The sequence below is a fragment of the Pan troglodytes genome, chromosome 4, assembly GCF_028858775.2.
Source record: "Pan troglodytes isolate AG18354 chromosome 4, NHGRI_mPanTro3-v2.0_pri, whole genome shotgun sequence".
Classification (NCBI taxonomy): domain Eukaryota; kingdom Metazoa; phylum Chordata; class Mammalia; order Primates; family Hominidae; genus Pan; species Pan troglodytes.
The window spans coordinates 130,310,550-130,326,433 of record NC_072402.2 but is presented as its reverse complement, the minus strand read 5'-3'; the positions used below and the strand labels follow the sequence as shown (position 1 = coordinate 130,326,433).

Below are 15,884 nucleotides of genomic sequence, written 5' to 3'. Positions count from 1 at the left end.
AGATGCCACATTGAGAGCTTCGACTGAGTAGGCTTCCTTTAAAAAGTCTTGAGTTTTGTTCTAGCAGCCAGTTAATTTACTGGCAACTCAGCTTGATTCTATCAAAACCTGGTTTCAGTATTTGTTAGGTGGGCCTTTCTGAGGTCTCAAGTGAACACTGGAGAGTTCCACAAGGTCACTCCATTCTGGCATATCAGGACTCAAATGTCTCACAGCACTGTGTGACCTTTAGAATACAACACTCACAGCCCCACTTGCCACCTTGGTAGTTGTTCTCTACTAGCCCTCATTAAATCTCATCCTATACATGGATAGCTTAGTATTTGGCCAAAGACTCAAAAGATCCTTATGCAGATTTCTGGTACACCATCTCTGCACAACAACCCTACTTCAGTACTCTACTCTACAATTTCCAGTCACTTTAGCAAATCCAAAATCCTATCTTTGTTTCATCTGCCTAGTGATGCCCAATTCTGCCCAACTCTCTACTGGATTCCAATTCCATGTGCCAAAGTTTACAAAGTGTTCCCAGGTAGAAAGCTGGAATGAATGCAGAATCACCTTTTATGTTTCTCCTTTCTCAAAGAATATAGCCCTGCATTATCTGTGGTCCAATGCCTGAAAATAGTTGTTTCACATACTTTTCCAGTGTTACAGTTATTCACCTTGCGAGTATAAGTGTGATACTCATTATTTTGTTGCAACCCAAATCAGAAGTACTGGATTCTGCTTTAAAAAAAAAAAAAATCATTAAAGATCCTTTGTTGACTTTTTAATGACTTCTTGGCATGAATTTAACTTTGATACTAATTCAATTAATCATTCAACAAATATTTACAGGCGCTTTGTAGGTTTCATGTGTTGTTTTGGTTCAAAATGACAGACTTTTTTTCCTTTGAAGCATGCAAGATAGGTTAAATGTAGACAAGGTATGCTAAACACCATCATAAGTACAGGATAATCTGGGAGTACAAAGCAGGAGCATCTAACCTATCTAGGACAGCTCAGGGAAGGTATTCTAAAGGAAGTGAATGTTTAAATGAAACTTCTACCCATCTGGGTAGAAGTTAACCAGATGAGAAGATCTGAGTCACTACGTGACTACAGAAATTTCAGAATGTTTGGCATAGAAAGTAGGGAAGAGTATCACCCTAAAACGTTTCAGAAATTAACAGCCTTCTAAACATGGTAAGGCTTTTGGATTTAAGGTGATGGCACTAAATGGTTTGAACCAGGGGAATTGCATGAAGTAGATATGCATTTTAGAAGAATTATTTTGTCTTTAGGGTGAACAGAGTGAACTGAGACAAGACATGAAGCAGGGAATAATCGAGGAGAGATAGGAAGGCAGCCTGGACAAGGGTTGAGGATGGAGTTAAAGAGGAAGAAGTCGCTGAACTGGCTACTCAGAAACAGCCTCTTAGGATACAGACATTTCAATGAGGAGGTGGCCAGAGGTCAGTATAAAGCTTTGAAAGCCCAGACTTGACTCTGTCATTTCATCATAAGGAGAGCATTCTGCTGAAGTTTTAATCCACAGTACTTGAACTAAGGAGCTATGTATTTATGCACCAAAAAATTAATTTGTTTACAGTGTTCCTGACTAGCAAGCCAAATACACATACTCATTCTCCATGGCATCTACTTTTCGAGGACCTAGCTACCCGGCAAACATCAAATTAGTAAACAGAATTCAAGCAAGGGCTATCTTGTAGCATTTCTATCACTATATTGTTGTTGACACTCTTATTGAAGAAGAGTCACTTCAAAAGTGAAGTGTAATTTAGATTGAATTATTAAAACAAAGAAATGTGTATTAGACTTCAGAACAATTTCTATCAAAAAGAATAAAATAAAAAATAAGAAAAACCCTTCTTCTCCAAACAATCTCGTCGTAAAACCATTAGGTGGGGCAGAAGAAGGTGCGTGTTCATGCCAGCTGAAGGTTAAGGCACCTATAACTCAGCCTAGAGTGGAATAAATGAGCTTGAGTAGGCTGAGAAGGGTACCCTCATGGGGAAACAGCTTGGCATAGACAGAGTTTCAAGAGTCCAATGGTATCGGAGTTTTAGCAGGATGAAAGAGGAATCCACAAATAGGGGGGATCCAGCTCAGAAGCAGAGTGTCCACGCCAGGGAATAGTGTGGGGATTCAGAGCCTGATAATGAGAAGGGGGCCCACCTGAGGGTTAAGTCGGCTAGGGGGAAGTCAGATCATAGAGTAGAGACGGCATTCTTGCAAGAAGCCATCTGGTATAAAGTATCAGACTGAGAAGAGTGACCCTCTCAGTGACACAGATCTGGGGAGATTCAGGTCAGAGTACAGTGGGCATCCCTGCAAGAGGCCACCTGGTATCAGAGAAGGGCAGGGAATGAGGACATGATCCAGCACCAGAAGTCAAAGTGTATACAGAATGGGAAAGCATCCCGTGAGGGAGTCAGAATGAAGAGTCAGAGCCTACGCAGGATAAGGAAGACTGGCCATACAGGGATGGAGTCAGCCCATATGAGGTGCTAGGGCCCTGATGCAACGATGAGACATTGATTACATACAGGAGGATTGATTAAGTCAATATATTAAGATTATAGTTGTATAAGTACATTCTTGCACTGCTATAAAAAAAAACCTGAAACTGGGTAACTTATAATGAAAGGAGGTTTAATTGGCTCACAGTTCCACATGCTATACAGGAAGCAAGACTGGGGAGACCTCAGGAAACTTACAATCATGGCAGAAGGCAAAGGGGATGCTGGCACATCTTACATGGCTGGAGCAGGAGAAAAAGAGTAAAGGGGGAATTGTGACAGATTTTTAAACAACCAGATCTCATGAGAATTTACTCACTATCACGACAACAGCAAGGGGGAAATCTACCCCCATGATCCAATCACCCCAACCAGGTCCCTCCTGCAACACCGGGGATTACAATTTGACATGAGATTTGAAAGGACACAAATCCAAACCATATCATTCCGCCCCTGGCTCCTCCCAAATCCCTTCTCACAGTGCAAAATACAATCATCCCTTCTCAACAGTCCCCCAAGTCTTAACTCATTTCAGCATTAACTCAAAGGTCCACAGCCCAAAGTCTCATCTGAGACAAGGCAAGTCCCTTTGGTCTATGAATCTGTAAAATCAAAACAAGCTATTACATCCAAGATACAATGAGGATACAGGCATTGGGTAAATACACATGTTCCAAAAGGGAGAAATCAGCCAAAACAAAGGGCTACAAGCCCCATGCAAGTCCAAAACCCAGCTGGGCAGTCATTAAATCTTTTTTTTTTTTTTTTTTTTTTTTTTTGAAAGAGAGTCTCACTGTCACCCAGGCTGGAGCGCAGTGGCGTGATCTTGGCTCACTGCAAGCACTGCCTCCCGGGTTTACACCATTCTCCTGCCTCAGCCTCCCAAGTAGCTGGGACTACAGGCATCCACCACCATGCCCAGCTAATTTTTTGTATTTTTAGTAGAGATGGGGTTTCACCAGGTTAGCCAGGATGGTCTCGATCTCCTGACCTCATGATCTGCTCGCCTCAGCCTCCCAAAGTGCTGGGATTACAGGCGTGAGCCACCGTGCCCAGCCAAATCTTTTTTTTTTTTTTGAGACGAAGTCTCGCTCTGTCACCAGGCTGGAGTGCAGTGGCGCAGTCTAGGCTCACTGTAACCTTCACTTCCTGGGTTCAAGTGATTCCCGTCTCAGCCTCCCGAGTAGCTGGGACTACAGGCATGCGCTAGCACACCCAGCTAATTTTTTGTATTTTAGTAGAGACAGGGTTTTACCATGTTGGCCAGGACGGTCTCAATCTCCTGACCTCGTGATCTGAAATTTTAAAGCTCCAAAATAATATCCTCTGACTCCATGTCTCATATCCAGGCCACACTGACCCAAGAGGTGGGATCTCAAGGCCCTGGGCAGCTCCACCCCTGTGGCTCTGCAGGGGTCAGCGCCCATAGCTGCTCTCAATGGCTGGTGTTGAGTGTGTGCAGCTTTTCCAGGCACACAGTGCAAGCTGTTGATGGTTCTACCATTCTGGGGTCTGGAGGATAGTGGCCCTCTTCTGGAGGCAGTGCCCCATTGGGAACACTGTGTGGGGGATCCAATCCCACATTTCCCCTCTGCGCTGCCCTAGTAGAGCTTCTCCATGAGGACTCTGCCCCTGCAGCAGACTTCTGCCTGGACATCCAGGCATTTCCATACATCCCCTGAAATCTAGGTGGAGGCTCCCAAGCCTCAACTCTTGTTCTCTGTGCAACCCCAGGCTTAACACCATGTAGAAGCTGCCAAGACTTACAGCTTGCAGCCTCCGGAGCAGCAGCTTGAGATATATCTGGGGCCCTTTTAGCCATGGCTGGAGCTGGAGTGGCTGAAACACAGGGAGTAGTGTCCTGTAATGGGAGGAGCTGCTGTGAAGATCTCTGAAATGCCTTCTAGCCATTTTCCCCAGTGTCTTGGCTGTTAAACATTCTGCTCCTCTTTACTTATGCAAATTTCTGCAGCCGGCTTGAATTCCTCCCCAGAAAATAGGTTTTTCTTTTCTACCACATGGTCAGGGTGCAAATTTTCCAAAGTTTTATGCTCTGCTTCCCTTTTAAATATAAGTTCCAGTTTCAGATCTCTTTGCTCGCACATATGAGCATATACTGCTAGAAGCAGCCAGGCTACATCTTGAAAGTTTTGCTGCCTGGAAATTTCTTCCACCAAATACTCTGAATCATCTCTTTCAAGTTCAAAGTTCCACAGATTCCTAGAGCAGGGGCACAATGCCGCCAGTCTCTTTGCTAAAGCATCGCAAGAGTGACCTTTACTCCAGTTCTCAGTAAGTTCCTTATCTCCATCTGAGACCTCCTCAGCCTAGACTTCATTATTCATATCACTGTCAGCATTTTGGTCAAAAAAATTTAACAAGTCTCTAGGAAGTTCCAAACTTTCCCTCATCTTCCTGTCTTCTTTTGAGCCCTCCAAACTGTTCCAACCTCTACCCATTACCCAGTTCCAAAGTCACTTCCACATTTTCAGCTATCTTTATAGCAATACCCTACTCTCGGTACCAACTTTCTGCATTAGTCTGTTTTCTCACTGCTACAAAGAAATACCTGAAACTGGTTAAAGAAAAGAGGTTTAATTGGCTCACGGTTCTGCAGGCTGTACAGGAAGCATGACTGCGGAGGCCTCAGGAAACTTACAATCATGGCAGAAGGTGAAGAGGAGGCTGGCACATCTTACACAGCCAGAACAGGAGGAAGAGAGTGAAGGGGGAGGTGCTACACACTTTTAAACAATCAGATCTCATGAGAACTTACTATCACAAGAACTGCAAGGGGGAAATCCACCCCCATGATTCAATCACCTCCCACCAGGCCCCTCCTCCAACAATGGGGGTTACAATTTGACATGAGATTTGGGCAGATACAAATTCAAACCGTATCAGTACTCAATTCCTTGCTTCTCATTACCTTTATAGTATTTACCAAATCCCCAACCATGGATAAATGCAACTTTCCAATTTATTCAGTGCTTGGGCTGAACAAGACTGAAAAAACATACATAACCATGATGGCTGGTCTCTCTTTAAATTTTCACAAAACCCCTGACACTGTCATGAATCCCAGAACACCTCCCTTAATCAATTTACTTACTGAGGTTAAAAACTATTCTATGTTTTCTAGGCTCAATCAACCCTTTCTGCCACTCTCAACCAGTAACTTCATTTCTTTTTTCATTTGAGAATATAAAAGCAATCAAAAGAGAACTTACTCATTCTTTCACCACTAAAGTTTCCAATCATATACTCTGCCTAAATCCCTGTTACAATGGATAACAGTGGATGTTCCTGGTATCCCCTCCGGTTGGGCAATGGATCTTATCTCTTTTTGCCTACTCAAGAATTGTGCTCTGTAATTATCCCCTCTCCTGCATCAATGTTTCTGTCCAGAGTCATTCCCAACAGTCTACAAATGCTCTAGTATATCCCACTTTTAAAAACACAATAAAACAACAACAACAAAACTTTCCTTTATCCTGTTAACCTCTTCAGCTACTGTCCTATGTCTGTGTCCACTTACAACAAAATTCATAAAATAATTCTGTTTCACTTCTTTATCTTTTCTCTGATTACCGGAACTGGTTTTGTCGAGAGCAACAACGGACTCCACATATCCAAACACTCCTCTTCTTTCTTGAGCTATCAACATATTTGACACAGTTGATGATTTCCTCCTTATAACACTTTATTCTCTTGTCTTCCAAGACACCACTCTCTCAGTTTTCCTTACTTAACAAATTGCTCTTTTACTAGCTTCTCCTCCTCTTCCCAATTTCTAAAGGCATCATCGGCTCTAGTGCTCTAGGTTAAGGTCTTGAATATCTTTTCCATATTCACTCTCTATTTGATCTCATCAGGCTTTAAAAATTAACTATGTGGAACTACCTGTATACACTAATGATTCCTAATTTTCTTTCTCCAGTCCTAATCTCTTTCCTGAACAGACTTCTGTTTGCCAACTGGACATCTCCTTTGGATATTTAACACATATCCCTAATTTACATGTTTAAACCAGATCCACCCAAATTTTTTTTCCATAGTGCCCCTATTATAATAAATGACAAAACTATTTTATCCAGTTGTTCAAGCCAAAAACTTTGGAGTTATGCTTGATGCTTTTACTTCTTTCATACACCATAATCCAAACCATTAGCTAATTTGTTGGTTCTATCTTCAAAATACATCCTAAATCCAAACATTTCTCACCATTCTACCACTACCTTAATCCAGCCACCTATATTTCTCACCTGGATCATCACAAAATCTTCTTAATTTGTCTCTGCCCTCCTATCTTTGCTACCTACAGACAGTCTTCTCTCAGCAACCAGACTGAGCACTTTAAAACATAAATCAGACCATGTCCTTTCCCTGCTCAAAATCTCCCAATAGACAGATTCCTATTTAAATAAGACTAGAATCCAAGGACCTACAGGATCTAGTCTCTCCTATCTTTCTAACTTTATTTTCTACCATTTTCCCTTGTTCTTCCTTGTCATTCCTTGAACACACCAACCATGCTCAGGGACTCTGCAACTAGACTGAATGAAATGTTTTCCTCCCAGATTTTGAACAACTCATTCCCTCTTGAATGAATATTTAAAAGACAACTCTGATTACTCTGTGAGAAAGAGAGAGCTTCAAGAATGAGGGCAGGAAAACAAGTTAGGAGACGATTCTAATAGTTAAAAGGGAATATGATGGTGGCTTGGAACAGGAACACAGTGGCCGATGGAATGAAGTAGACAAATTCTGACATATTTTAGAAGGGTAGGTAAGAATTGCTTATGTATGGATGATGACATCATTTACAAAACTGGCAGGGGTGGGGTACTGAGGTAGTAACAGAGCTGAGAATGTAGGCAGGAAGTGGGTACAAGGAATCAAGAGTTCTGTTTTGAACATGTTAAATTTGAGATGCCCATTAAATATCCAAACAAACAGCTAGACATATATGTCTAGAGTTAAGGAAAGAAGTCAGGGTCAAATACATAAATGTGGTAGTTACCAGCACATAACCAGTACTTAAAGCTGTTAGACTGAATAAGCTCATCCAAGAGAGATAGGGAAGAGGGTTAATGCAAGATGGCCAACTCTTGTGTCACACTGGCTTTTAGAAATCAAGCAGATTGGGTGCAGTGGCTCACATCTGTAATCCCAGCACTTTGGGAGACTGAGGCAGGTGGATCACCTGAGGTGAGGAGGTTGAGACCAGCCTGGCCAACATGATGAAACCCCGTCTCTGCTAAAAATACAAAAATTAGCTGGGTGTGGTGGCACACCCGTAATCCCAGCTACTCAAGAGGCTAAGGCACAAGAATAGCTTGAACCTGAGAGACAGAGGTTGCAGTAAGCCAAGATCATGCCACACTGCACTCCAGCCTGGGCAACAGTGCGAGACTCCGTCTCATAAAAAAAAAAGAAATCAAGCAAAGGTAGACCCAACAAAGACTAAAGTATAGCCAGTGAGAAAGAAGGAAACTATGAGATTATAGTGTCACAAAAGCCAAGAAGGAAATATATTTTAAAACAGAAATAGCCAACTGTGTCAAATCTGACAAGATGTTAATAAGAATTAGAAACTGACCACTGTATCTGGCACATTGAGATTACTGGTGACCTTACAAAGGCACTTTTAGTGGAGGAAAAAAAGAAAACCTGAATGGAGTAGATTGAGGGAAAAATGGGAGTCAATAGTAAAGACAATGAGGACATACAAATCTTATGAATTTTGAAATATATTGGAACAGAGAAAAGGTAATGGCTAGAGGGTAAATTGGAGTAAAGGGAGAGTTTTTTGTTTGAAGACTAGAGATACCAGAGCATGTTTATATGCTGATGTGAATGATCCATCAAGAGAAACTGCTGATCCAGGAGAGAGATGGAAAAACTGAAGGGCAAAATCCTTGGGTGGATAAGAGGGATCAATGAGATCTAGCCTCCAAGGAGCTGGTTCATGTTTAGATAAAACAACAAATAATTTATCCAAGAAAAAACAGTATGGGCACGTATGTACAGTAGTTTCGTAGATTTGATGATTGGAAAATAAGGGAATTCTCATTTGATTCTTCCTATTTCTCAATAAAGTACAAAGCAAGATCATCAATTAAGGAAAGTAGATTGTAGATTTAAGGAGAGAGAAGGTGGGAAACAGTCATTATAGAGAGGACTCAGTAAATGTACTAAATACTATTACATTTCCAAGAGGAAAATTCATAAATATTTTCATAATTACAGAGTTATCTTTAATCACGCTAAGGTAGAAACAAATAATCATCAACAGGGGGTCAGTTAATAAACTATAGGATATAAACTCAATGGAATACAATTTAGTAATTAAAAACAATAAAATAGAAGTATAAAATTAATGTGCTAAAATATGTATGTGTGAATGCATTTATGTGCTCACGTAGGCATGGTTTTATAAGCAGAAAAAAGCTTGGAAGAATACGTAACGAAAACATAGTGGAACTGGGGTCAGGGAGCGGCAAGAGAGGCACATGACCCCACCAAAAACAACTAAACTATATATATATATATATATATATGTATGTATGTATGTGTGTGTGTGTGTATGTATTGTTGTTTCACTTCTATATGTGCAAAAACAAACCTATAGACCAAATTCTATGTCCTTTACACACACGAATAGTATAAACACCATAATTCAAACAATGATTCATACACAAAGATTTTTATCATGATACTTTTTTTTCTAGACAGTGGGTCTCACTATATTGTCCAGGCTAGCCTTGAACTCCTGGGCTGAAGCAATCCTCCCATCTCAGCCTCTAGAGCTATCTGGGAGTACTGGCACACACCCCCAAGCCTGGCTTATCATGGTACATTTTAATGAAAAACTGAAAGCAATCTAATGTAAGAAAATTACATAATTACTAAAGTGTTCATGCACTTTAAGTAGAAAATATCTCAGACATACAAAACAGTATAAAGATTAAAAGAAACACTTACATACCAAACACCCAGATAGTTTTTTAATGACATGGGACTTCATGATAATGTTAAGTGGGGAAAAAAACCCAGAATACAAAATTAAGAGTATGACATCAGCTGTATAAAACAGTATTTAAAGGAGGAGGAAAATACATGAAAATGTTAACAACGGTTACTACTGGGTGCTAAAACTGTGTGGGGCTGACTTTCATTTCTCTTTATACTTTTCCAGTGCCAAGTTTTCTATAATAAGCTATTATCATTTTTATAATTATAAAAATACAAAATTGTACTAGCACCATTACCTTGGGATCGTGTACAAATGTATTTCCTTTGGTTCCAGGAGGGAAATCTCCAGTACAAATATATTTTAAACATTCAATGATGGTCTAAAGAAATAGAAAATTACATTATTTCGTTATAAGAGAACCACAGAAGTTTATCATAAAATATGAATTCATTACAAAAATATTATTTATCATAGAAACTATAATAGATAAAATCTGACATTATAAAACCTGTAATAAAAATATGATCAAGTGTTAATCAATGCTGTAAGTTCACAGAAATGCTATATAACTAAGAAGTTATCCTAATATGAAGAATTGTTACTTGGGAAAAAATAATTATTTTCAACTGAAACCCTTTAAACTAATTTAAGTTAATAATAAGAATGGCTAACAATTAAGTACTGAATTGTACTAAGCACTCTTACGTACATTTATTTAATTCTCACATTAACTCCAGGCTGTAGGAACTTTTTGTTTAAGAGACAGGGTCTCATTCTGCTGCCCAGGCTGCAGTGCAGCTGCATGATCATGGCTTACTGCAGCCTTGACCTCTCGACCTCCTGGGCTCAAGCAATCCCCCAGCCTCAGCCTCCCAAACGGCTCGGATTACAGTCGTCAGCCACCATGCCCAGCCTGAAGAAACTTTTTGTTGTTGTTGTTGTTGTTGGGGGAGAGAGTCTCCCTCTGTCACCCAGGCTGGTGTAGTGCAATGGCGTGATCTCGGCTCACTGCAACCTCCACCTCCCCGGTTCAAGCGATTCTCCTGCCTCGGCCTCCCCAGTAGCTAGGATTACAGGCATGCGCCACCACGCCTGGCTAATTTTTGTATTTTTATTAGAGATGGGGTTTCGCCACGTTGGCCAGGCTGGTCTCGAACTCCTGACCTCAGGTGATCCACCCGCCTCGGCCTCCCAAAGTGCTGGGATTACAGGCGTGAGCCACCGTGCCCAGCTGTAGAAACTATTTTTAATCTCCATTTTATAAATGAGAAAACTAAAGCACAGAGCAGTGAGGTCACTCGCCAACAGTCAGACAACTAATAAATGAAGCGAAAAATCTGTATTGAGGCAGCCAGTCCTCATAAACACTATACAGTACTACTCTCCCTTCTGCTAGTATTTAGTACAATGCTAAGTACATAACAAGCATTCAACAAATAACATTTTTACAAAAACAACAGTAAACAAGTTTGGCATTCAATTCTCAACCTTCTCTCTTTCTACACTCTTCACAAATCCTTCCTTTAGACTCTTCTCCCTGCTATACTGACATCGTCTTGCTTTTTCTTAAGCCACTATTCCTGACCAGAATGCCTCTTGGTTATTCTTTCCATTCAAATTTATAAATATTCCCACGGCTTAAAAAAAAAAAAAAGTCGTGCACCAACGTTAAATTTTTGACTGAGTTTTAAGAAGAGAAGTTTTCCAAGTTAAGCCCCACTACATCAGTTACATTTTGAAGTTAAGTCATTTATTTTCCATGTATTATGTTTGGACAGTTGGCATACTTGGGAACTCTTTAGTCATGTATGTATCATTTTATAACTTTTAAAGGAATTCTTGTATAGGACAACTACTGGGAAGTGAATGCTATGCTTTGAGAGCAAGGAGACAGCGTTAAAAACATCAATACAGACCAAAGGGCATCCAGTGGGAACTGAACTCTGAGTGAGCGGCGACAGCTCCCAGTATCGTGGGATTCTTAAGTAAACCTTGTCCCCAGGCCAGGTCCGGACATCCTTCCGGGACTGCTTCAGGCTAACTCCTAAGGTCGCTGTAGCCTGCAGGCCACACCCCAAGGCACTTTAAGGGCCTACACCTGTGGAGCCCTAGGGACGCTTCTGCTCCTAAGGAGAGTTCTGAACTTCCCATTTTATTCTCCGAAAGATGTAGCGACCTGTAAACTGAAGGCGGCTACTGAAGACTTACCGTCTTTCCCGCCCCATTGGGTCCAACCAAAATTGTAAGGGGGCTGAAGAAAGTGATAATTTGCTTATCTTTGTCCTCTATTCCAAAACTCCGCACGCCCAGAATGCTCATCTTTTCGATCCGGGACATGTTTGCAAACGTTTCTAATCTCACCAGGGACCTGGAGCCCACAAAGGCTTAACTGAGGCCGAAGCAAGGCGTGCACGGGACGTGAGACCCGCGAATCTCAGGGTCAGGAGGATCCGGGCGGGGAGCGAGGCCACAGGACTGCCAAAAGATCCTGCCAGCCAACAGCGGGAGAGAGGGGGCGGGGGATGGAGCCTTTCCTCCCACACCAGCTGCTTTCCCCGCCGGTGGGGAGAGCGGAGGCGGGGACCAGCCTGGGGCTGCCCGCCGGGGACGCAAAGCCGTAGCCACAATGCGACCCCGCAACCGCGCACTCACAGCTTCCTGCCTCGGCCGCCCTGCGGATCACGTGGGCCTCTAGGCCCGCACGCGTCCACGCCGCTCTCCTGGGGCATGCCGGGAATTCAGAGTCCCGCGGTGCGTGCGCAGCTCCGACTTCCGGGTGCGGTACGGCGAAGCAGAGGGCTAGGTGCTGGGTGCTGTTGCCAGGGGCAGCGGACTTCCGGCTTCCGGATCTTTGCTGGGGATGGGCAGCCTGGAGAGGCACTGACTTTTGGAAGGGGAGACCAAGACCTGTGACGGATGGCGCTTCCCAAAGCTTGATCCTGGGACTCCTGGAATGGGGGTAGTGGTGGGGTGGATTGGAGACCCAGGAAGCGGGGTCAGTTCATGTCAAAACTATTTTCCTTTTCATTCTCATTCTCTCTCTAACGTTCGTGTAGTAATTTCCAGTGATCACAAAACATGTGATGACGCCATTGCAGTGGCGGTTAATGGAATGTGCGCATGTGTTTTCTTGCGCTTAGAAATACCAATTTTAATTTCTAATTGAGTAAATGTTGATAATTATAACTCACGTACACGCTCTTTGAGGTCCCCCGTAATTTTTTAGTGTAAAGGCGTCTTTAAGACCAAAAGTCTGGGAACTAAAACTAAAAGCAGTCTGCAAATATGAAGAATGTAGAGGTAATCCATTCCGATCAGTGCTCCCAGCAATAGATATCTTTAAAAATAAGGGAAAGAGAAGTTACTTGTCTCAGAAGTAACTGAGAATATTGCTTTCTTGGAAACAAACTTAATGGAGGGATATCACATTTAAGGGCCTAGAGGAACATACATAAAAATTACTGAAACAATAGTGGAGGACATTTAAATGAAACACAAATTTGGAATTACTGTAGTGGTATAATTTGCCTCTGCCTGCCTTGGAAAAATGTAGGAAATGTTTCTCCAGTCATACAATCCCAAGCAAATAATTTACAGAACCTAATACATAAATGTATGTGCCAAAGGATGCAAGTGGGGAAGACCAGTGAGAAATAGTCTCTTGCTGTACCAGGTTAAAAAAACCGGAAAGTGTCAGTTATTACAAAATACTTAAAATAACTAATGGAACAAAACATTAAAATTATATAGGAATGTCTTACTTGGCAAAGCAAATGTAATAAAACAATGGGAAAAGACTAAAGACCTTTTTTCATTTTAAAAATTGTAAAATACACATAAAATTTACTGTCTTGGCCAGGCGCGGTGGCTCACGCCTGTAATCCCAGCACTTTGGGAGGCCGAGACGGGTGGATCACGAGGTCAGGAGATCAAGACCATCTTGGCTAACACGGTGAAACCCCATCTCTACTGAAAACACAAAAAATTAGCCGGGCATGGTGGCAGGCGCCGATGGTCCCAGCTACTCAGGAGGCTGAGGCAGGAGAATGGTATGAACCCAGGAGGCGGAGCTTGCAGTGAGCCGAGACCGCACCACTGCACTCCAGCCTGGGCAACAGAGCGAGACTCCGTCTCAAAAAGAATTTACTATCTTAACCAAGTGTACATTTCAGTGGTGTTAAGTATACTCACGTACAACCGTCACCACCTTTCAACCTCTACAAATCTTTTCATTTTGCAAAACAAACTACCCATTAAACAATAACCCTTTCCTCCCCACATCCTCCAAACCCTGACAACCAACATTCTACTTACTGTCTCTATAATTTTTTACTAAGTACCTCATATAAGTGGAATCATACAGTATTTATCTTTTTGTGACTGGCTCATTTCACTTATAATGTCCTCAAGGTTCATCCATGTTGCAGCTCAGTCCCCAACCCCTGGGTCACTGACCAGTATGCATACCTGGCCTGTTAGGAACCTGGTGGCACAGTAGGAGGTGAGCAGCAGGTGAGTGAACATTACCACCCGAGCTGGGCCTCAGATCAGTGGGGGCATTAGATTCTCATAGGAACACAAACCGTATTTTGAACTGCCCATGAGAAGGATGTAGGTTGCCCCATGCAAGGGATCTAGCTTGCCCATTCCTTATGAGAATCTAATGCCTGATGATGTAAGGTCGAACAGTTTCATCCCAAAACCATCACCCCACTCCTGTCTGTGGAAAAACTGTCTTCCGTGAGACTGGTCCCTGGTGCCAAAAAGGTTGGGGACCACTGTAGCATATATCAGAATTCAGGTCGTTTTTAAGGTTGAATAAGATTCATTACAATACACATCACATTTTGCTTATCCATCTATTGATGGACATTTGGGTTACTTTCACGTTTTAGCTATTGTGAATAGTGTGGCTATATATATTGGTGTACAAATGTCACTTCTGGACCCTGCTTTCAATTCTTTTGGGTATATACCCAGAAGTGGAATTATTAGATCATATAGTAATTCAATTTTTAATTATTGGAGGAACTGCCATACTGTTTTCCACAGTGGTTGTACCATTTGACATTCCCACCAATAGTGCATAAGGGTTTCAATTTCTACATATGCTTGCCAACACTTGTTATTTTATGTTTTTTTTTATGGTAGCCATCCTGATGAGTGTGAAGTGATACCTCATTGTAATTTTGATTTGCATTTCAATAATTATTAGTAGCATCATTTCATGTGTTTATTGGCCATTTGTGTATCTTCTTTGAATAATTGACTATTCAAGTGGAGACTTTTTTTTTTTTTTTTTTTTGAGATGGAGTCTCGCTCTGTCACCCAGACTGGAGTGCAATGGTGCGATCTTGGCTCACTGCAACCTCCACCTCCCGGGTTCAAGTGATTCTTCTGCCTCAGCCTCCTGAGTAGCTGGGATTACAGGCACGTGGCACCACACCTGGCTAATTTTTTGTATTTTTAGTAGAGACGGGGTTTCACCATGTTGGTCAAGCTGGTCTCGAACTCCTAACCTTGTGATCCACCCGCCTCGGCCTCCCAAAGTGCTGGGATTACAGGTGTGAGCCACTGCGCCTGGCCAAGACCATTTTTTAAGTCAGATTTATTGAAGCATAATTGACATACAGTAAAATTCACCCTTTTCCAGGGTACAATTCCATGTGTTTTGGCAAATATAAACATTTGTGTAAACCACCAAGACTTTTTTTTTTTTTTTTTTTTTAAGACGGAGTCTCCCTCTGTTGCCCAGGTTGGAGTGCAGTGGCGCGATCTCAGCTCGCTGGAAGCTCCGCCTCCCGGGTTCACGCCATTCTACTGCCTCAGCCTCTGAGGACTGTAGCTGGGACTACAGGCGCCCGCCACCGCGCCCGGCGCCCGGCTAATTTTTGTATTGTTAGTAGAGACGGGGTTTCACCGTGTTAGCCAGGATGGTCTCTATCCCCTGACCTCGCGATCCGTCCGCCTCGGCCTCCCAAAGTGCTGGGATTACAGGCGTGAGCCAGCGCGCCCGGCCACCACCAAGACCATTTAAATGAATACTGTGGATACTTGGATATCAGTAGGAAGAAAAAAGCAAATCTACACTTTACTTACCACTGTAAGTTCTGGTGGATAAAATTTCAGAAAGATATTTCTGGAAGCAATAAAAGAAGCAGCAAGAAATGTAATTACCTCTACTTTTAAAGGGGAATTTTATGACCCAAACAAAGTAGCATAAGAAATTAGCAATCACTGAGATAAGATACTGCTTGTCTCTGGTCTTAGCATGAAGTACCCAACATTATCTCTTATGCAGTTTTGCTTTCTTAAAAACGGAAAAAAGTTGAACTTCAATCTAATCATACCTTTAGATGTAACTTTCAGTTCACAGGAAT

At 42.1% G+C, this 15,884-nt stretch overlaps 1 protein-coding gene across 3 annotated transcripts in view; it reads right to left on the bottom strand.

The window, feature by feature from the left end:
• The window catches only part of RAD50 (RAD50 double strand break repair protein), an 89,929-nt gene extending 74,291 nt beyond the window's left edge, over positions 1-15,638 (bottom strand). For all 3 annotated transcript variants that reach the window (XR_010156994.1, XM_001163412.8, XM_063810652.1), the window contains exons 1-3: positions 15,604-15,638; positions 11,713-12,841; positions 9,800-9,883 (exon numbers count right to left, since the gene is read on the bottom strand). Coding sequence is in view for 2 of the 3 variants with exons in the window: in XM_001163412.8 (XP_001163412.1) it covers positions 9,800-9,883; positions 11,713-11,841 (213 nt within the window). In the remaining variant the exon portion in view is untranslated. The remainder of the gene's footprint in view (positions 1-9,799; positions 9,884-11,712; positions 12,842-15,603) is intronic.
• Between the last annotated feature and the right edge of the window lie 246 nt (positions 15,639-15,884).